This window comes from Lithobates pipiens, unplaced genomic scaffold, assembly GCF_037356315.1.
Source record: "Lithobates pipiens isolate NorthernLeopardFrog02 unplaced genomic scaffold, aLitPip1_a1.2 Scaffold_143, whole genome shotgun sequence".
NCBI classification, from domain to species: Eukaryota; Metazoa; Chordata; class Amphibia; order Anura; family Ranidae; genus Lithobates; species Lithobates pipiens.
In genome coordinates, this window is record NW_027507732.1 from 265,986 (window position 1) to 286,731 (window position 20,746).

Sequence of the window (20,746 nt, forward strand, 5' to 3'; positions counted from 1 at the left end):
GTGTCCATCACCTGAAGGTGTCTATATAACCCACATAGTAATTACTATGGCTCTGTGTCCCCAGATGTACTCCAGGAAAAAGGATTTTACAGGTAAGCGGATATAAAAATCCTATTTTTACTCACTGAACTCCATTTATAACATTTGTATTGTGTGTTTTCTGGATTTTTGGTTGATATCCGTCCCCATCATATAAAATACCCCTCTGATAACAATGATAGACCCTTCATTTCTATGTAAGTGGGCAAAACGTATACCATCTGCAGGGGAGAGGATTGGTATCTCCCCCACTGGGGGGGGAGATGTGTATGTACGTGCTTTTCTTTATTTCCCATCATGCCTCAGTTCCACCCTATAAATCTAGACTCCTCCTCCTCTTTCTGACAGGCCGCGTCCTGAATGGGAGGAGCGATCGCCACCTGTCTGGTTATGAGTCGTCCTCCACCCTCCTCACCAGTGAGATAGAGACCAGTATCTGTGACTCCGAGGAAGATGACACCATGAGCAGGTACGGTCCCCGCCCACTCACCCGCCCTATCCGGCTGACCGCGTCACGTGACTCTAGTAGGCGGAGTCTGTAATACTAATTAGTTGTATGTTAGATGACCCGTCTTCCCTTCACTCTTCTCTTTCTTTCCTCCCACAGCTCTGCTGTCTCTGGAGCCACTAATATGCATGTGTAGGGTATGTGTTCTCTTCATTGCCAGACCCCCGTCCTGTCTACGGACCCCCGCACCCCGCCCCGCCCCCCCCCCCCCGTACTCATCCGTCTCCATCCTTTCATTGTACACACAACTCCTCCTCTTTTCTATCTCCATCTCTGCACCACACTGGCCGGCCTCCGGTATTCCTGTACAGCAGAGTGCATTACATGTCTCTATCACACCGACAGGTTCAGCAGCTCCACAGAGCAAAGCAGTGCATCCCGCTTACTGAAACGCCACCGCCGCCGCCGCAAGCAGAGACCGCCCCGCCTAGAGAGGGTAAGTACACTGACTACCGGGCCTGTCCTCCTTATACGGGGGGGGGGGGGGGGGGGTCAGTCTGTTCTCCTGGGGGGGGGGGGGGGGCACTCATCTGGGGGATGGGGTGGCAGACATGTGACTGGTGTTTTTGTTGTTTTTCAGACTTCATCGTTCAGCAGTGTGACTGACTCCACCATGTCCCTAAATATCATTACAGTGACACTGAATATGGGTGAGCCTCCTCCTCTTCCTCTTCCTCTTCCTCTTCCTGTCCTCTCCCTCCTCCTCTCCCTCCTCCTCCTCCTCTTCCTCTTCCTGTCCTCTCCTCCTCCTCCTCCTCCTCTTCCTCTTCCTCTTCCTCTTCCTCTTCCTGTCCTCTCCCTCCTCTTCCTGTCTTCTCCCTCCTCTTCCTGTCCTCTCCCTCCTCTTCCTGTCCTCTCCCTCCTCTTCCTGTCCTCTCCCTCCTCTTCCTCTCCTCCTCTTCCTCTCTTCCTCTTCCTCCTCTTCCTGTCCTCCTCTTCCTCTTCCTCTTCCTCTCCCTCTCCCTTTCCTCTCCCTCCTTCCTCCTTCCTCCTTCCTCCTTCCTCCCTCCTCTTCCTCCCTCCTCTTCCTCCCTCCTCTTCCTCCCTCCTCTTCCTCCCTCCTCTTCCTCCTCCTCTTCCTCCTCCTCTTCCTCCTCCTCTTCCTCCTCCTCTTCCTCCTCCTCTTCCTCCTCCTCTTCCTCCTCTTCCTCCTCTTCCTCTTCCTCTTCTTCCTCTTTCTCCTCTCCTCCTCCTCTCTTCCTCTCCTCTCCTCCTCCTCTCTTCCTCTCCTCCTCCTCCCGAGGATGGACTGTTTTGGGAAAAGCTGCTTTCCAATGTGATCACCAGGGGGCGCACTACATTATGATGGCAGTGATTCTTATTCTCTCTCTCTCTCTCTCTCTCTCTCTCTCATTATTTATTCTACTCTTTGCAGAGAAGTACAACTTTCTGGGGATCTCTATTGTTGGTCAGAGTAATGAGCGAGGTGATGGAGGGATCTACATCGGTTCTATCATGAAGGGAGGAGCGGTGGCTGCAGATGGGAGGATAGAGCCTGGAGACATGTTACTGCAGGTCAGTGCGCCGCCTCTCTATTCCCCCAAAATCCCATCCATGACAGAGGGTGCTGCAGATATTTGCTTCTTCAATCGGCAGAATTTACCCCCCCCCCCCCCTTCCTGACCAGAGCACGTTTTGCGATGCGGCACTGCATCACTTTAACTGACAATTGCGCGGTCGTGCGACGTTGCACCCAAACAAAATTGACCTCCTTTTTTCCCCACAAATAGAGATTTCATTTGGTTGTATTTGATCACCTCCGAGGTTTTTATTTTTTGCGCTATAAACAAAAAGAGCGTCGATTTTGGAAATAAACACAATTTTTATTATTTTTTACTTTTTGCTATAATATCCCCCAAAATATATATAAAAATATTCCACCCCCCCTCCCCCAGCGTCTACAAAATAGGGGATAGATTTATGACTTTTTTTTTTTTTTTTTTTTTTTCTTTTTTTACTAGTAATGGCGATCTGAGAGAGAGACATATATATATATATATATATCTATATCTCTCTATCTATCTCAGATCGCCATTACTAGTAAAAAAAATAATAAAAATGTCATAAATCTATCCATTTTGTAAAATATATATTTATTATTATTAATCTTTTTTTTTTTTTTTTGCGACCGTGACATTTATGGCGGTCACTTTCAACACATTTTTGGAACCATTGGCATTAATACAGCGATCAGTGCCATTAAAAATTCCAGATTGTGTTTCCTAGGGGTAAGGAAGGCACAGAGAAGCGTCTGTTCCGTGTCTCCTGGTCACAATCGCTTGTTGCCTGGCGGTCATCGCGACTGTCAGCCACGAGCGCGTGCAGCGGGGAACACACGCCGTGCCATCCGGAACCCCATCTACAGCAACGTGATTTCACGCAGGGGAGCCAGGCTGCCAGTGGCTGGTCTGGATGGAAGCGGGTTAAAGGGTAACTCCACCTTCTTTAGGAAAAGAAGTGACAAATAAAAAATGGCGAGTATAGAATTGTTAGAATGTGATTTGTGTGACTTGCCCTCCAGGAGGGTTCCCCCCCCCTTGATGACCAGGCCATTTTCTGCTATTCAGCACTGCACTACTTCTTCTCTTTTCTCCTTGATGGGGCCCCCTATGTATTCGGTCTTCACATTTTTGCACACAGAGTTCTTCCTCTTCCGGCCTATTAGTTTTCTTTACAGTGTTATTGATCTGTGAGCTCCCCTCATGTCCCATCCGTTGGTGAATCTCCACAGGCTTCTCAGCTGATCCGGTATTCAGTCATTAATCCCAATAGGGGGGAGGGGGGGTATCTCCCATCCTGGTTGTCTTCCCCCCCCTAAACCTACAGCCAGTTCAGATAGCAGTGGGGGATATGATGCCCCTCGGGGAAGGTATGTAATGGACTCCACCAATGGTTGTGTCTGATCTATATGGGAGAGGGACCCTTTCCCCATAGACACACACCAGTATACTCTATGATCATCGCCATAGATCCTCACCCAACCTCTACTGACTTCCCCCAATCTGCTTACCCAGCCTTATCCCTCTATTACCGGATCATCGCCATAGATCCTCACCCAACCTCTACTGACTTCCCCCAATCTGCTTACCCAGCCTTATCCCTCTATTACCGGACCATCGCCATAGATCCTCACCATAGATCCTCATCCCTCCTCTACTGAGTTCACCAATCTGCTTACCCAGCCTTATCCCTCTATTACCGGATCATCGCCATAGATCCTCACCCCACCTCTACTGACTTCCCCCAGCCTTATCCCTCTATTACCGGATCATCGCCATAGATCCTCACCCCACCTCTACTGACTTCCCCCAATCTGCTTACCCAGCCTTATCCCTCTATTACCGGATCATCGCCATAGATCCTCACCCCACCTCTACTGACTTCCCCCAATCTGCTTACCCAGCCTTATCCCTCTATTACCGGATCATCGCCATAGATCCTCACCCCACCTCTACTGACTTCCCCCAATCTGCTTACCCAGCCTTATCCCTCTATTACCGGATCATCGCCATAGATCCTCACCCCACCTCTACTGACTTCCCCCAATCTGCTTACCCAGCCTTATCCCTCTATTACCGGATCATCGCCATAGATCCTCACCCCACCTCTACTGACTTCCCCCAATCTGATTACCCAGCCTTATCCCTCTATTACCGGATCATCGCCATAGATCCTCACCCCACCTCTACTGACTTCCCCCAATCTGCTTACCCAGCCTTATCCCTCTATTACCGGATCATCGCCATAGATCCTCACCCCACCTCTACTGACTTCCCCCAATCTGCTTACCCAGCCTTATCCATCTATTACCGGATGGAACCATAGATCACCGCCTACTAAACCTCCCATACATATCACACAAGCGTCTGGAAATTGTGTCATGTAACATTGCTGCGTCTCACCTCTGCCTCCTTGTCCCGGGGGGGGGGGGGGCGGGCGGCACCTCTGCCTCCTTGTCCCGGGGGGGGGGGGGGGGGGCGGGCGGGCGGCACCTCTGCCTCCTTGTCCCGGGGGGGGGGGGGGGGCGGGCGGCACCTCTGCCTCCTTGTCCCGGGGGGGGGGGGGGGGGCGGGCGGCACCTCTGCCTCCTTGTCCCTATTTTTTTTTTCTTGCTGTGCTCTTACTAGGAGATTTCTGCTTGTTGTCTTGCAGGTGAATGATATAAACTTTGAGAATATGAGTAATGATGATGCGGTTCGGGTCCTCAGAGACATCGTCCATAAACCGGGGTAAGTTGGTGCTGACTGGGAGGCTGCAAGGTGATAAGTGTCCCTGGCACCCCTCAGGTCCTCCTCATAGGAGTTCATGGTGTCCAGTATGTCATTCCTCCTCTCTGCTTCTCTTCCAGGCCGATCATTCTGACTGTGGCGAAATGCTGGGATCCCTCGCCCCAAGGTTACTTCACTCTCCCCCGCAGTAGGTGTCCCGACTTGTGTCCCATCGGGTGTTTCTCACACTTCTGTTCTGCTATTAATGATGATTTGTGTTTTGTGTAGATGAGCCCATCCAACCTATTGATCCGGCTGCCTGGGTGTCGCACTCGGCAGCGATGAGCGGCTCCTTCCCGGTGTATCCCGGCAGTGCTTCCATGAGCAGCATGACTTCCAGCACCTCCGTGACCGAGACCGAGTGTAAGTCACGGGTTGGGGGCTCGTCCGGGAGGGTCCGGGCTCATTTGTGATCTACATGGTGTGTGCTCACTCTTCTTCCCTCTTTTATATATCTAGTGTCTCACGCCCTCCCACCGGTGTCCCTCTTCAGTCTCTCCATACACACAGATCTGGCATCTGTAGTCAGGGCCATGGCTTCTCCAGAGTCTGGCCTCGAAGTCAGAGACCGAATGTGGCTGAAGATTACCATTCCCAATGCCTTCCTGGGTGAGATTCTCCTGTGTGTCCTCCTCCTCCTCCTCCTCCTCCTCTGTGCCCCATCGTTGGTGTCAGTGGGGGGAATAGTGCCCCTATCGTTGGTGTCAGTGGGGGGGAATAGTGCCCCTATCGTTGGTGTCAGTGGGGGGGAATAGTGCCCCTATCATTGGTGTCAGTGGGGGGGAATAGTGCCCCTATCATTGGTGTCAGTGGGGGGGAATAGTGCCCCTATCGTTGGTGTCAGTGGGGGGAATAGTGCCCCTATCATTGGTGTCAGTGGGGGGGAATAGTGCCCCTATCATTGGTGTCAGTGGGGGGAATTCTTCCCCATTGGGTCAGTGACAGGAATAACGCCTCCAAGGGCTGCAGTTTGGAGACAACTGGCTTCAATTTATAGACTGAAGGAGACTATAGAAAGAGGTGAAGGTGATTGGATGGGGGGGGTTGGAGGTGCTGGGAGCCATGATTGGAAGTACCCCAGAACCTGCAGATTAGGGAGATTTATTATTAGGGGGGGGGGTGTAGGGGAAGCTCTGAGAAGTTGGTATCGGTCTTGGGTTGGGGGCACCCCCAGAACCTGCAGATTGGAGCGGTGGGGTAATTGATGGAAAGATGATTTTAAGAGAAGCTCTCAGAAGTTGAGATGTGCACTGGGGTTGGGGGCACCTGCAGAACCTACCAATTGGTGGGGGGGGAGGTGCTCTGAGGGGTTGTGATCTGCACTAGAGTTGGGGGCACCCCAGAACATGTAGATTGGTGGGCTGGGGTGAAGGGGTTCTGAGAAGTTTGGATCTGCACTGGGGTTGGGGGCACCCCAGAACCTGTAGATTGGTGGGCTGGGGGTGGAGGGGCTATGAGAAGTTGGGATCTGCACTAGTGTTGGGGGCACCCCAGAACCTGTAGATTGGTGGGCTAGGGGTGAAGGGGCTCTGAGAAGTTGGGATCTGCACTGGGCTTGGGGGCACCCCAGAACCTGTAGATGGGTGGGCTGGGGGTGGAGGGGTTCAGCGAAGTTGGGATCTGTACTAGAGTTGGGGGCACCCCAGAACCTGTAGATTGGTGGGCTGGGGGTGGAGGGGTTCTGAGAAGTTGGGATCTGCACTGGAGTTGGGGGCACCCCAGAACCTGTAGATTGGTGGGCTGGGGGTGGAGGGGTTCTGAGAAGTTGGGATCTGCACTGGAGTTGGGGGCACCCCAGAACCTGTAGATGGGTGGGCTGGGGGTGGAGGGGTTCAGCGAAGTTGGGATCTGTACTAGAGTTGGGGGCACCCCAGAACCTGTAGATTGGTGGGCTGGGGGTGGAGGGGTTCTGAGAAGTTGGGATCTGCACTGGGGTTGGGGGCACCTGCAGAACCTACCAATTGGTGGGGGGGGAGGTGCTCTGAGGGGTTGTGATCTGCACTAGAGTTGGGGGCACCCCAGAACATGTAGATTGGTGGGCTGGGGTGAAGGGGTTCTGAGAAGTTTGGATCTGCACTGGGGTTGGGGGCACCCCAGAACCTGTAGATTGGTGGGCTGGGGGTGGAGGGGCTATGAGAAGTTGGGATCTGCACTAGTGTTGGGGGCACCCCAGAACCTGTAGATTGGTGGGCTAGGGGTGAAGGGGCTCTGAGAAGTTGGGATCTGCACTGGGCTTGGGGGCACCCCAGAACCTGTAGATGGGTGGGCTGGGGGTGGAGGGGTTCAGCGAAGTTGGGATCTGTACTAGAGTTGGGGGCACCCCAGAACCTGTAGATTGGTGGGCTGGGGGTGGAGGGGTTCTGAGAAGTTGGGATCTGCACTGGAGTTGGGGGCACCCCAGAACCTGTAGATGGGTGGGCTGGGGGTGGAGGGGTTCAGCGAAGTTGGGATCTGTACTAGAGTTGGGGGCACCCCAGAACCTGTAGATTGGTGGGCTGGGGGTGGATGGGCTCTGAGAAGTTGGGATCTGCACTGGAGTTGGGGGCACCCCAGAACCTGTAGATTGGTGGGCTGGGGGTGAAGGCGCTCTGAGAAGTTGGGATCTGCACTAGAGTTGGGGGCACCCCGGAACCTGCAGATTAGAGATGCGAAGGGGAGTATTGGGGGGGGGGGTTGGGTAACGAGACACTGTGGATATTGCCGGTGTTGCCACTTTCGAGCTCTGTGGCTTTCCCAGGTAGTTTGGGGTCATCTTTTGTCATAATGTAGCCCCTCCCCCGTGGAAGTCCTGTAGCCCGTTCTCCATGTTGTGGTGTGTAATGAGAGGTGAGGAACTACTTATGGCTGTAATGAGGGTGGAGGGGCAGGTCATACACGTTTGTACCTAGGTGGGAGGAAGGACTGGTGGGGTGGGATGGGGGTGAAGGAAGGTCCGCGGTCTGGTTCTCATCTCCTCTCCTCTTTCAGGCTCCGATGTGGTGGATTGGCTGTATCACCATGTTGAGGGCTTCCAGGACCGGCGGGAGGCTCGTAAATTTGCCAGTAATTTGCTGAAAGCGGGGTTCATCCGGCACACGGTGAACAAGATCACCTTCTCGGAGCAATGTTACTACATCTTCGGGGACCTCTCTGGCTGTGAGAACTGTAAGTATCTGATTGGGGGTCCATCCATAAGGGGTTCCCTCTCGGCATCCTCATTGGGCTCTCTTCCCCCACACACATACACGGCTAACCAATCTAATATTTTCCAGACATGGCTAATCTATCGCTGAATGATAATGATGGATCTAGCGGTGCCTCTGATCAGGATACTCTGGCTCCTCTTCCTCTCCCCGGAGCGTCGCCTTGGCCTCTTCTTCCCACCTTCTCCTATCAGTATCCGGCTCCTCATCCATACAGCACACAACCTCCGGCCTACCACGAGCTCTCCTCCTACAGCTACGGCATGGGCAGTGCCGGGAGCCAACACAGCGAAGGTGAGTGCCGGGGCGCCGTCCACTCCGAACCTACAGCCAGGTCCTTCGTTCCCTGAATCCCTCCTTCCATCTGTCCTTTCAGAAGAGACACTCCATGATGGGCTCCAGGAGTCTTTAGGATAGACTTTGGGGGGTGCACTAGGAGTTCCCTATTAGAACAGTTTTGGGGGGGGGGGGGGGGGCTGTTGAGGAATTTTTTATTTTTTGTGGATAGACTCGGGAGCACAAGTGATCTGGCTGCCTTTTCAGAAGTGGGGGGGGTTCCAGGAAGCTGTTTTAAGAGACTCTGGAGGAACGAGTATGCTGTTTTAGGAGAGACTTTGGGGTTGGGGGGTGCTCTAGTTGCCTCTTTAGGACTGTGGGAGGGTTGGATGCTGTTTTGAGACTTTTGGGGGGCACTCTGACTGCCCTTTGTTGGAAAGAGACTTTGGGGGTGAATATGGAAACTTATTTAGAAGAGACCCCAGAAGGTTCTGGGAGGACTTTGGCTGCATTTTTGGAAAGGTTCTCACTGCCCTTCTGGAGGAGACTTTGAGGTTGGGGGGTGCTCTAGTTGCCTCTTTAGGAAGGACTGTGGGGGAGGGGTGGAATGGCCTTTTTGGGGGACACTGGGGCTTCTGTGTGTTTCTGGTCGGCTGATTTTGGTTTCCTTTTTTTCCAGGGAGTCGGAGCAGTGGATCTACTCGTAGTGACGGAGGCCGTGGGGTGCAGAAAGAAGAGCGATCTGGAGGTGGTGGAGACTCTAAATCGGGATCTGGCAGCGAGTCTGAATACTCCACACGTAGCAGCGTGAGGAGGGGTGGAGCAGAGACGGGTCCACCCAGCGAACGTTCTGTGCGGTCTCAGCCTCCCCACCACCCTCCTCACCACCCTCATCACCATCCTCCTCACCACCCTCATCACCCACAGTCAATCCATTCTTACCCGGCTCCAGGTGTCCCCCTCTCCTATAACCCCATGATGCTCATGATGATGCCGTCACCTCCTCTTCCTCCACCCTCGTCTTGTCCTCCTTCCTCATCCGTCCCCCCTGGTGCTCCTCCCCTCGTCCGTGACCTTGCCTCAGTTCCTCCCGAGCTGACTGCCAGCCGCCAATCATTTCACATGGCCATGGGCAACCCCAGTGAATTCTTTGTGGATGTGATGTGACGACATCCTCGGATACTGAGCCCGTTCCTCTCTCCATAGTATTAAGGTGCCACCCATCTAGATCTGAGGTGGTTGGATTTAGAATGGTGCGTACTCCCTACATTGCCATTATTGTACGGCCTACAATGACTGACCAATTACTGAGCCCCCAGGTCAATCTCTGGCCTACTAGGAGGCTGTCCCCATGAGAAGCTCCTCCCTCCTAGCAGATATCCAGGCACTCCATAGGTAAAGCTGGAAACTCTCCTGAGATGCTGGGGATGGGTTAGGTCTGGAGGCTCTCCTGAGATGCCGGGGGTGGGTTAGGTTTGAAGGCTCTCCTGAGATGCTGGGGATGGGTTGGGTCTGGAGGCTCTCCTGAGATGCCGGGGGTGGGTTAGGTCTGGAGGCTCTCCTGAGATGCCGGGGATGGGTTAGGTTTGAAGGCTCTCCTGAGATGCCAGGGGTGGGTTAGGTTTGAAGGCTCTCCTGAGATGCTGGGGATGGGTTAGGTCTGGAGGCTCTCCTGAGATGCCAGGGTGGGTTAGGTTTGAAGGCTCTCCTGAGGTGCCAGGGTGGGTTAGGTTTGAAGGCTCTCTTGAGGTGCCAGGGTGGGTTAGGTTTGAAGGCTCTCCTGAGGTGCCAGGGTGGGTTAGGTTTGAAGGCTCTCCTGAGATGCCAGGGTGGGTTAGGTTTGAAGGCTCTCCTGAGGTGCCAGGGTGGGTTAGGTTTGAAGGCTCTCCTGAGATGCCAGGGTGGGTTAGGTTTGAAGGCTCTCCTGAGATGCCAGGGTGGGTTAGGTTTGAAGGCTCTCCTGGGATGCCAGGGGTGGGTTAGGTCTGGAGGCTCTCCTGGGATGCTGGGGTTGGATTAGGTTTGGAGGCTCTCTTGAGATGCCGAGGGTGGGTTAGGTTTGAAGGCTCTCCTGGGATGCCAGGGGTGTGTTAGGTTTGAAGGCTCTCCTGGGATGCCAGGGGTGGGTTAGGTCTGGAGGCTCTCCTGGGATGCCGGGGTGGGTTAGGTTTGGAGGCTCTCCTGGGATGCCGGGGTGGGTTGGGTTTGGAAGTTCTCCTGGGATGCCAGGGGTGGGTTAGGTCTGGAGGCTCTCCTGGGATGCTGGGGTGGGTTGGGTTTGGAAGTTCTCCTGGGATGCCAGGGGTGGGTTAGGTTTGAAGGCTCTCCTGAGATGCCAGGGTGGGTTAGGTTTGAAGGCTCTCCTGAGATGCCAGGGTGGGTTAGGTTTGGAAGTTCTCCTGGGATGCCAGGGGTGGGTTAGGTCTGGAGGCTCTCCTGGGATGCTGGGGTTGGGTTGGGCTAGGTTTGAAGGCTCTCTTGAGATGTCGAAGGGTGGGTTAGGTTTGGAAGCTCTCCTGGGATGCCAGGGGTGGGTTAGGTTTGGAGGCTCTCTTGGGATGCCAGGGGTGGGTTGGGTTAGGTTTGGGGCTGGTTCCTGGTATGTGAGCACACCCGTGGTCTGTCCTCCGGCCGGATGTTTCTCCCCGATTTTTTTATTTTATTTTTATTCTGTGACCGACACTCATTGTAGCAGCTTTATCTTATGTACACGCACACGTATGTACTCTAGAACAGACGGTACTCGCGCCCACTTAGGTGCAGTTATTATGAAGTATTTTTATCCCCATCCTCCATGTTAGTAGTGTTTTTTGTTTTGCCCATTTCAGAGCTTTTGTATCATGATGGAATAAGTTTATGATGAGACTTCCTTTCCCTGTCGGGGAGCTGTACGACTTTATATTGCCTATTTTACTGACACTTTTTTTTTTTTACATATATCCAATGCTGTGGCTGTGAAGTTGATCGTCCTTCCAATGATGTGACCATGGAAGAGACGAGTGTGTGACCCTGAGGATTACGGAGCTTGACTCCCAGGGTTATAATAAGTGCCTCGATTTACTTGCCTTTTATTGTATTTATTACCTTTTTTTTAGTGTATAAACTCAAAAATAAAAAAAAAATATTTTATAAATAGGTGGAAGAGTCTTCATTTGAAAGTGTGTGTGTGTGTGAGAGAAGTTGTGTAGGCCTGGTTGGGTGTCGTATGAATGCCAAGGCCTGGTTGGCTGTCTGTATGATGGTTGGGTGTCTGTATGATTGCCAAGGCCTGGTTGGGTGTCGTACGATTGCCAAGGCCTGGTTGGGTGTCGTACGATTGCCAAGGCCTGGTTGGGTGTCGTACGATTGCCAAGGCCTGGTTGGGTGTCGTACGATTGCCAAGGCCTGGTTGGGTGTCGTACGATTGCCAAGGCCTGGTTGGGTGTCGTACGATTGCCAAGGCCTGGTTGGGTGTCGTACGATTGCCAAGGCCTGGTTGGCTGTCTGTACGATTGCCGGGGCCTGGTTGGCTGTCTGTACGATTGCCGGGGCCTGGTTGGCTGTCTGTACGATTGCCGGGGCCTGGTTGGCTGTCTGTACGATTGCCAAGGCCTGGTTGGGTGTCGTACGATTGCCAAGGCCTGGTTGGGTGTCGTACGATTGCCAAGGCCTGGTTGGGTGTCGTACGATTGCCAAGGCCTGGTTGGGTGTCGTACGATTGCCAAGGCCTGGTTGGGTGTCGTACGATTGCCAAGGCCTGGTTGGGTGTCGTACGATTGCCAAGGCCTGGTTGGGTGTCTGTACGATTGCCAGGTCCTGCCGGGGCCTGGTTGGCTGTCTGTACGATTGCCAGGTCCTGCCGGGGCCTGGTTGGCTGTCTGTATGATTGCCAGGTCCTGCCGGGGCCTGGTTGGCTGTCTGTACGATTGCCAGGTCCTGCCGGGGCCTGGTTGGCTGTCTGTACGATTGCCAGGTCCTGCCGGGGCCTGGTTGGCTGTCTGTACGATTGCCGGGGCCTGGTTGGTTGTCTGTACGATTGCCGGGGCCTGGTTGGTTGTCTGTACGATTGCCGGGGCCTGGTTGGTTGTCTGTACGATTGCCAAGGCCTGGTTGGCTGTCTGTACGATTGCCGAGGCCTGGTTGGCTGTCTGTACGATTGCCGAGGCCTGGTTGGCTGTCTGTACGATTGCCGAGGCCTGGTTGGCTGTCTGTACGATTGCCGAGGCCTGGTTGGCTGTCTGTACGATTGCCGAGGCCTGGTTGGCTGTCTGTACGATTGCCGAGGCCTGGTTGGCTGTCTGTACGATTGCCGAGGCCTGGTTGGCTGTCTGTACGATTGCCGAGGCCTGGTTGGCTGTCTGTACGATTGCCGAGGCCTGGTTGGCTGTCTGTACGATTGCCGAGGCCTGGTTGGCTGTCTGTACGATTGCCGAGGCCTGGTTGGCTGTCTGTACGATTGCCGAGGCCTGGTTGGCTGTCTGTACGATTGCCGAGGCCTGGTTGGCTGTCTGTACGATTGCCGAGGCCTGGTTGGCTGTCTGTACGATTGCCGAGGCCTGGTTGGCTGTCTGTACGATTGCCGGGGCCTGGTTGGCTGTCTGTACGATTGCCGGGGCCTGGTTGGCTGTCTGTACGATTGCCGGGGCCTGGTTGGCTGTCTGTACGATTGCCGGGGCCTGGTTGGCTGTCTGTACGATTGCCGGGGCCTGGTTGGCTGTCTGTACGATTGCCGGGGCCTGGTTGGCTGTCTGTACGATTGCCGGGGCCTGGTTGGCTGTCTGTACGATTGCCGGGGCCTGGTTGGCTGTCTGTACGATTGCCGGGGCCTGGTTGGCTGTCTGTACGATTGCCGGGGCCTGGTTGGCTGTCTGTACGATTGCCGGGGCCTGGTTGGCTGTCTGTACGATTGCCGGGGCCTGGTTGGCTGTCTGTACGATTGCCGGGGCCTGGTTGGCTGTCTGTACGATTGCCGGGGCCTGGTTGGCTGTCTGTACGATTGCCGGGGCCTGGTTGGCTGTCTGTACGATTGCCAGGTCCTGCCAAGGCCTGGTTGGCTGTCTGTACGATTGCCAGGTCCTGCCAAGGCCTGGTTGGCTGTCTGTACGATTGCCAGGTCCTGCCAAGGCCTGGTTGGCTGTCTGTACGATTGTACGATTGCCAGGTCCTGCCAAGGCCTGGTTGGCTGTCTGTACGATTGCCAAGGCCTGGTTGGGTACGATTCGGTTCTGTGTATGATTTGTAAAGGCCCCCTTGGGTATTGGTATCATTGTGTAGGCCTTGTTGCCCATCTCTTGTGTAGACCTTGTTGGATATTGTATGATTGTGTCGGCCTGGTTGGGTATCAGGAGGCTGGGACACTGACGCACATGAGTTGGCCTCAGTTTTTTGCTGGTGGCCTAGGAGGGTGGACTTCTGTTCTTCAGCTCTAGTGGAAAAAGTTTTTTATTTTATTTACTACAATTAGGGTTCCTCACTACATCAATGCCATTGTAGAGTCTAGAGCAGTGATGGCAAACCTTGGCACTCCAGGTGTGTTGGAACTAGGTTTTCCATGATGCTCATGTACTCTGCAGTGTAGCTGAGCATCATGGGAAATGTAGTTCCAAAATATCTGGGGTGCCGAGGTTCACCATCACTGGTCTAGAAGATCAAGCGGTGATCCCCAAACTTTGGGGTATCCGGTTCAGGCCCCGCTGGAAAGCACATGGCAGGGCTAACCTGTAACTGACCATCGGGCACTGGGCTCCATATTACTCTCTAGACCCAGTTCTGGTTACCAGCTAGCTGTGGAGAGCTTTCTAGATCCTTGGGATTGCCTCATTGATTGTCTCTGAAGACTCAGTGAGTAGGCCAATCATACTGATCATTGGGGCCTACATCAGTGTTCCAATCGCTGGGTGCCTTCAAATTCCCACCTTGGAAGGAGTTCACACCAAGGACTGATGTCATCTTTTGGGTCACATACGTGCTCCTTGCTCTTGCCTGCCTTTCGGCCCTGAAGAAGCATCTCCCTAATGTTCCTCTACTTTGCAAAGAGCCATGTGGACCTCTGATCTCCTGTCAGGTTTTGCTGTCCACTTACAGTGAGGTAAGTCCCCTTCGGCCACCTGAGCCTTCACCTACCAGTTTTTTGGGTTATAAAGTATTTGAGGCCTTGCCTTACACACTAAGCTGCTTTGCTTCATAGCCATGTGGTTGCAACATGTGTGATTCTAAACCCGTGGGACAGTCTCTCTTCCTGGTGGCCCTGGCTCCTCACCCTCCATCCATGGCTTCCTCCTGTGCTGCTTGCAGGGTACGTGCTTCTGAATCCAATGTCTGCAGCTAGTCCTTTGCTCCTGAGTCGCCCTTATTGATGTCGGGTGTGGCCGGCGCCTCTCCGGTCAGAGGTCTTTACCACAGTCATTTCATGGCCCAAACCGCAACAAACGTTTTTCTGACTTGGAATGCGGAGACGACAAAGCGCAGTCCTGTCCTTGCGTGTCTCGCCAGTTCCTTCTGGTCCTTCTGGAAGAACTTGCCTCCAAAGAGTCCCAGCCTTTTGCTGTCGCTACCATGAAAGAGACTATTTTCAATACGCACCACATACAAAGCAATGGGCTGATCCTCTGACTTCAAAGTGCTGCTGTCCTTTAGAGGTCCTAAGACCCTTCGAGTGCAGCTGCTCCTCCAAATCTTCCTTTACGGACACTTGGAAATGTCTGGGCAAGATCCTTTGTTCTCCCAAACCCTTATCTTTGTATGAAGAGGACACTTCCAGATCCACATAAGCAGACCACTTCTTTTTTAATTATTTTTTTAAGCACTGATATTTGTATTGAAAAGGCCAGTTTCTTTTTTTTTATTATTATATTTAAGTGTTTCATCTTAAAAAAGCAACCACCATCCCACAGTAGAAGACCCGCCTGTCTTCAAGGACCCCACCTATGAGCAGAGCTCTGTCCTCCATCCCAGGTCCCGCTCTTTACCCTATTCTAGCTGTAGCCTTTTTCTCTCCAACTTTGAATGATTGGCCTGAGACGATTGGATGAGATCTGGTTACTATGGTCAGAGGGGATCTGGTTACTATTGCCGTTGATCCTTTGGTCAGATCTGATATGGTTACTATGGCTGTTGATCCCTGGGTCAGATGATCAGAAGGAATCTGGTTACTATGGCCATTGATCCTTTGGTCAGATGATCTGGTTACTATGGCCGTTGATCCCTTGGTCAGATCTTGTTACTATGGCCATTGATCCTTTGGTCAGCTGGGATCTGGTTACTATGGCTGTTGTTCCTTTGGTCAGATGGGATCTGGTTACTATGGTCATTGAGCTCTTGGTCAGATCTGTTTACTATGGCCATTGATCCCTGGGTCAGATGATCAGATAGGATCTGGTTACTATGTCCTTTGGTCAGATGGGATCTGGTTACTATGGTCGTTGATCTCTTGGTCAGATCTGTTTATTATGGCCGTTGATCCTTTGGTCAGATGGCATCTGGTTACTATGGTCGATCTCTTGGTCAGATCTGTTTACTATGGCTGTTGTTCCTTTGGTCAGATGGGATCTGTTTACTATGGCCATTGATCCCTGGGTCAGATATGATCTGGTTACTATGGCCGTTGGTCCTTTGGTCAGATGGGATCTGGTTACTATGGCAGTTGATCCCTAGGTCAGATGATCAGATAGGATCTGGTTACTATGGCCGTTGGTCCTTTGGTCAGATGGGATCTGGTTACTATGGTCGATCTCTTGGTCAGATCTGTTTACTATGGCTGTTGTTCCTTTGGTTAGATAGGATCTGGTTACTATGGTCATTGAGCTCTTGGTCAGATCTGTTTACTATGGCCATTGATCCCTGGGTCAGATGATCAGATAGGATCTGGTTACTATGTCCTTTGGTCAGATGGCATCTGGTTACTATGGCCGTTGATCCCTGGGTCAGATGATCAGATAGAATCTGGTTACTATGGCCGTTGATCCCTGGGTCAGATGATCAGATAGGATCTGGTTACTATGGCCGTTGGTCCTTTGGTCAGATGGGATCTGGTTACTATGGTCGATCTCTTGGTCAGATCTGTTTACTATGGCCGTTGATCCTTTGGTTAGATAGGATCTGGTTACTATGGCCATTGGTCCTTTTGGTCAGATGGGATCTGGTTACTATGGTCGATCTCTTGGTCAGATCTGTTTACTATGGCCGTTGATCCTTTGGTCAGATGGGATCTGGTTATTATGGTCGATCTCTTGGTCAGATCTGTTTACTATGGCTGTTGTTCCTTTGGTCAGATGGGATCTGGTTATTATGGTCGATCTCTTGGTCAGATCTGTTTACTATGGCCGTTGATCCTTTGGTCAGATGGGATCTGGTTACTATGGTCATTGATCCCTGGGTCAGATATGATCTGGTTACTATGGCCGTTGGTCCTTTGGTCAGATGGGATCTGGTTACTATGGTCGATCTCTTGGTCAGATCTGTTTACTATGGCTGTTGTTCCTTTGGTCAGATGGGATCTGTTTACTATGGTCATTGATCCCTGGGTCAGATGATCAGATAGGATCTGGTTACTATGTCCTTTGGTCAGATGGCATCTGGTTACTATGGCCGTTGATCCCTGGGTCAGATGATCAGATAGGATCTGGTTACTATGGCCGTTGATCCCTGGGTCAGATGATCAGATAGGATCTGGTTACTATGGCCGTTGGTCCTTTGGTCAGATGGGATCTGGTTACTATGGTCGATCTCTTGGTCAGATCTGTTTACTATGGCCGTTGATCCTTTGGTCAGATGGGATCTGGTTACTATGGCCGTTGATCCTTTGGTCAGATGGGATCTGGTTACTATGGCCGTTGATCTCTTGGCCAGATCTGTTTACTATGTCGTTGATCCCTGGGTCAGATGATCAGGTAGGATCTGGTTACTATGGCCGTTGACCGTTTGGTCAGATGGGATCTGGTTACTATGGTCATTGATCCCTGGGTCAGATATGATCTGGTTACTATGGCCGTTGGTCCTTTGGCCAGATCTGTTTACTATGGCCGTTGATCTCTTGGCCAGATCTGTTTACTATGGCCGTTGATCTCTTGGCCAGATCTGTTTACTATGGCCGTTGATCTCTTGGCCAGATCTGTTTACTATGGCCGTTGATCTCTTGGCCAGATCTGTTTACTATGGCCGTTGATCTCTTGGCCAGATCTGTTTACTATGGCCGTTGATCCCTGGGTCAGATGATCAGGTAGGATCTGGTTACTATGGCCGTTGATCCTTTGGTCAGATGGGATCTGGTTACTATGGTCATTGATCCCTGGGTCAGATATGATCTGGTTACTATGGCTGTTGGTCCCTTGATCATAGGAATGTTTGAAACAAATGGCCATAGCCCTTACTCCCACTGATGATGGGCTGTTGGAGGATTTTTTCTGTCAATCCATATGCAAAAAACATTTTGGCCAAGGTGATGGACTACGAAAACTCTGCTCAGCGTCTCGTTGGGTCTACGCCGGAGGTTATCGTCAAGGATACCAGAGGCAGCAAGAGCACCTTTCTTCCAAAGCAGATGAATGCTGGAGGTTGGAGTGGAAGTAAACCTATTGAATTAATTTAGACCCCCCCCCCCCCAAACCAGGCCTACATTATGTTAATGGTTTCCAAAAGCGGTTACATTGGAGGAATGCTGTGTATGAAGATGGTCACAGTTGCTTGTACTCTCCACCAAACTTTTAAGCCATCACATGATTGGTGGTGTAACTGATCACATGTACAGCGCCATGGCAGATCAAACGGAGGCTATAATGGTCGCTTCCTTGGACATTGGCAAACAGTTCATGCCCTGTAAACCCCCTCTACTTCCAGCATGCCTCAGTTATTTTCCCAGTGTCCTTGGATGACGGATGCTTGTTTGAGCTAGTCCAGTGCATTTCCTCTGCAATTGTGTTGGAGGCTGTATCTGGACCCTGCTGGCTGGAGGGTTGGAGGACTTGCCTAGAATGTGTCCACCAGGCTCTGAGTTAGGCCATTTTATAGACCTGTGTTTTCCACTCGGTGCTTTCTCGGTCCAGACCAGAGCATTGCCTCAGGTGTGGCCACCTCTCTGAACACTCACTTTAGGACCTACCTTACCAAAGGATCATTGGCCACCATTATAATTCCCAATTTCTGTTGGTTTACCATTGAAAGGGTTAGTGCTGAGGGGGACTGACTTTGTCTATTAGGTGGTGTCATGCCTGCTCTAGGTGTGCACATTTCCTGCCAGGAAGCATCTTCTCACTAGTGTCTCATTGCATGCGTTGCGTTTTACCCCATACTTGGTCTTTTGCTGCTCACCTACAGGGACCTGATCACTTCCCGGACAGACATTCAGTGTGCAGAGGGGCCTAAACCTCTCCTGCTACCAGTATTCAAGGCCTAGCTTTATACTTTGAGCAATGTTGTTTGTACTTTTGCAGTGTGTCACGTCGGGTCCCAGAAGTACGGAGAGCAGACCCGCTGTAAGGGTTCCCTTCCAGCTTGTCATCCACCAATGGTTCCAGTGCTGCCTGCAGTGCACCCAATGAAGGGCCTGACATGGACAGCCTAGACCAGGGATGGTGAACCTCGGCACCCCAGATGTTTTGGAACTACATTTCCCATGATGCTCAACTACACTACACTGCAGAGTGCATGAGCATCATGGGAAATGTAGTTCCAAAACATCTGGAGTGCCGAGGTTCTCCATCACTGGCCTAGACTGTGTTGTCCTCTGCTGGAGACTCTGCCTTCCTCTGACTCCGTCAGGCATGACCCACCTCTTCTGTTCTATCCCTGGAAGATTTCAGAGTGTTTAGAATTGAATTGGCCAGTTTGCAGAGATGACCAGCTTTTTTTTTTTCCCTTTCCCCCTGCCGAATTGTCTAATCTCCCTGCGCTGCTTCTGAGACGCCTACCGTCTGAGGCGAATCTCTTAAATTCTTTTATGGATAATGTTGCCTCTGAAGAGTAGCGGGTTGTCACATCCAAACCATATTGTTTTTTCCCCAAAGATGTTGCTGGATGTCTTCTGCCTCGTCTCCTGCTAGTCAGCTCTTTGGATAAAGTGTTGGGGTGTAGAACAAGCATGAAAAACGTGTCTCCTGCAGATGCCCTTTGAGGGCTGGTGTCTTATTTGAAGCTCTAAAGAGGTCACTGGTGGGGTTACTTATGTGCCCCAACAGAAGAGGCCTGGATCTCGCCCTGGGGATGGTCACCCTCCCTTAGAAGCCAACAACAGTTCCTTTAATTACTCCTAGGCCGCTACCTCCAAACCCAAACCTGGTGCCCAGTTCAGCCAAAAACTACGAGCTCCCAAGTCCCCCAAACCCACATATGAAGGGATATTTAGCTTTAACCGCTTTCATTCTTTAAGAAATTCGGTTTCCATTTTGTGTCTCTCCAACATCCACTTCATGAATAGACGACATGCTCAAGTTTTGCTCATCTAGTTTTGTTTCTCATGTTACTGTTCTCTTCTTTTGTTTCGTTTCTTGGAAAGCACATGATTTTGAGAAATTGCTGGTTTCACTTTTGTCATAGATTGTACTTGTATATGATTGGATAATCTGTATGACGCGTTCAAAGGGGCGGTACTTTTCTGAAAGCCCCCTTTAAATATTCACACAAAAGAATAAAGATTAGATTTGTTCGGAGAGACTGTTGTTTTTGCGTCATTGTCTCAATGGGCTAATCTCCCAGGCCTGTGGGGGGGATTGATCGTCACGTCTTACCAGATATAATGGAAGGGTTAACCACCTCTAGACAATCTACATTCCTTTCAACATATAAATCCTCCTTTTGAATGAAGGAGTTTCCTTCACTTTCTACAATGGGGGAAATATCTGGACATCTTGAATGCCTGGCTTTGGGAGGTGGTGTCCAATGGCCGCCTACAAGCTAGACTTCAGCTCCTGCCTCTTTATTCCAACTTGCCCATCTCATGGTAGATTAGCAGATCTCTATGCAGCACTTGTTGGCTATTCTGGAGCACAAGGTCATTACCCCACTACTGGTGGTGGAAGGGTTCCGTTCCTGAACAGAAAGGGGGCACCTGTTCTATCCTGGGTCTAAAGGGCTCAAATGTCTTCATTCAGGCTCTGAAATTCTGCATGGAATCGGCCAGATCTTTCATCGCCTCCCTTCATTAGGAACATTTTTTTGGCCATATCTAGATCCATTTCCATCACCGAGTCTCCCAGAGGAGCTCCTCCTAATGTGCATCTCTATTGAACATCACAGGTCAGTATATATCCATCGTGATTGGGTTGTGCTGGCCAAAAAAGTGTGAGGAAGTCCCCACCTGTAACGTCTCCCAGCTAATCGGTGTGTTGGCTTTTCTGCTCGTGTCTCAGGTGATGGACAGTCTGTGAAGTTACTGCACAATAATTATTTCTTTCTTTCAGGCCCCCCCCCCCCAAGATTCCATCTGGAATTGGGAGATGAGCTTATCCAGATCTGTTGCCTACAGTGGTCAGCTAAGAGGATCTAAACATGGAGACTGTCCT

At 51.7% G+C, this 20,746-nt stretch overlaps 1 protein-coding gene across 1 annotated transcript; it reads left to right on the forward strand.

Annotated features, from left to right (window-relative positions):
• Positions 1-387: 387 nt before the first annotated feature.
• Positions 388-11,406, forward strand: LOC143981385 (segment polarity protein dishevelled homolog DVL-2; the record flags this gene model as incomplete). Its single annotated transcript, XM_077479202.1, is given in 11 exon segments — positions 388-508; positions 893-983; positions 1,128-1,197; positions 1,923-2,062; positions 4,700-4,776; positions 4,896-4,963; positions 5,044-5,178; positions 5,275-5,424; positions 7,783-7,959; positions 8,067-8,291; positions 8,953-11,406. Coding segments are annotated over 11 exon segments (1,742 nt in total), but the record flags the coding sequence as incomplete, so codon positions are not given.
• Between the last annotated feature and the right edge of the window lie 9,340 nt (positions 11,407-20,746).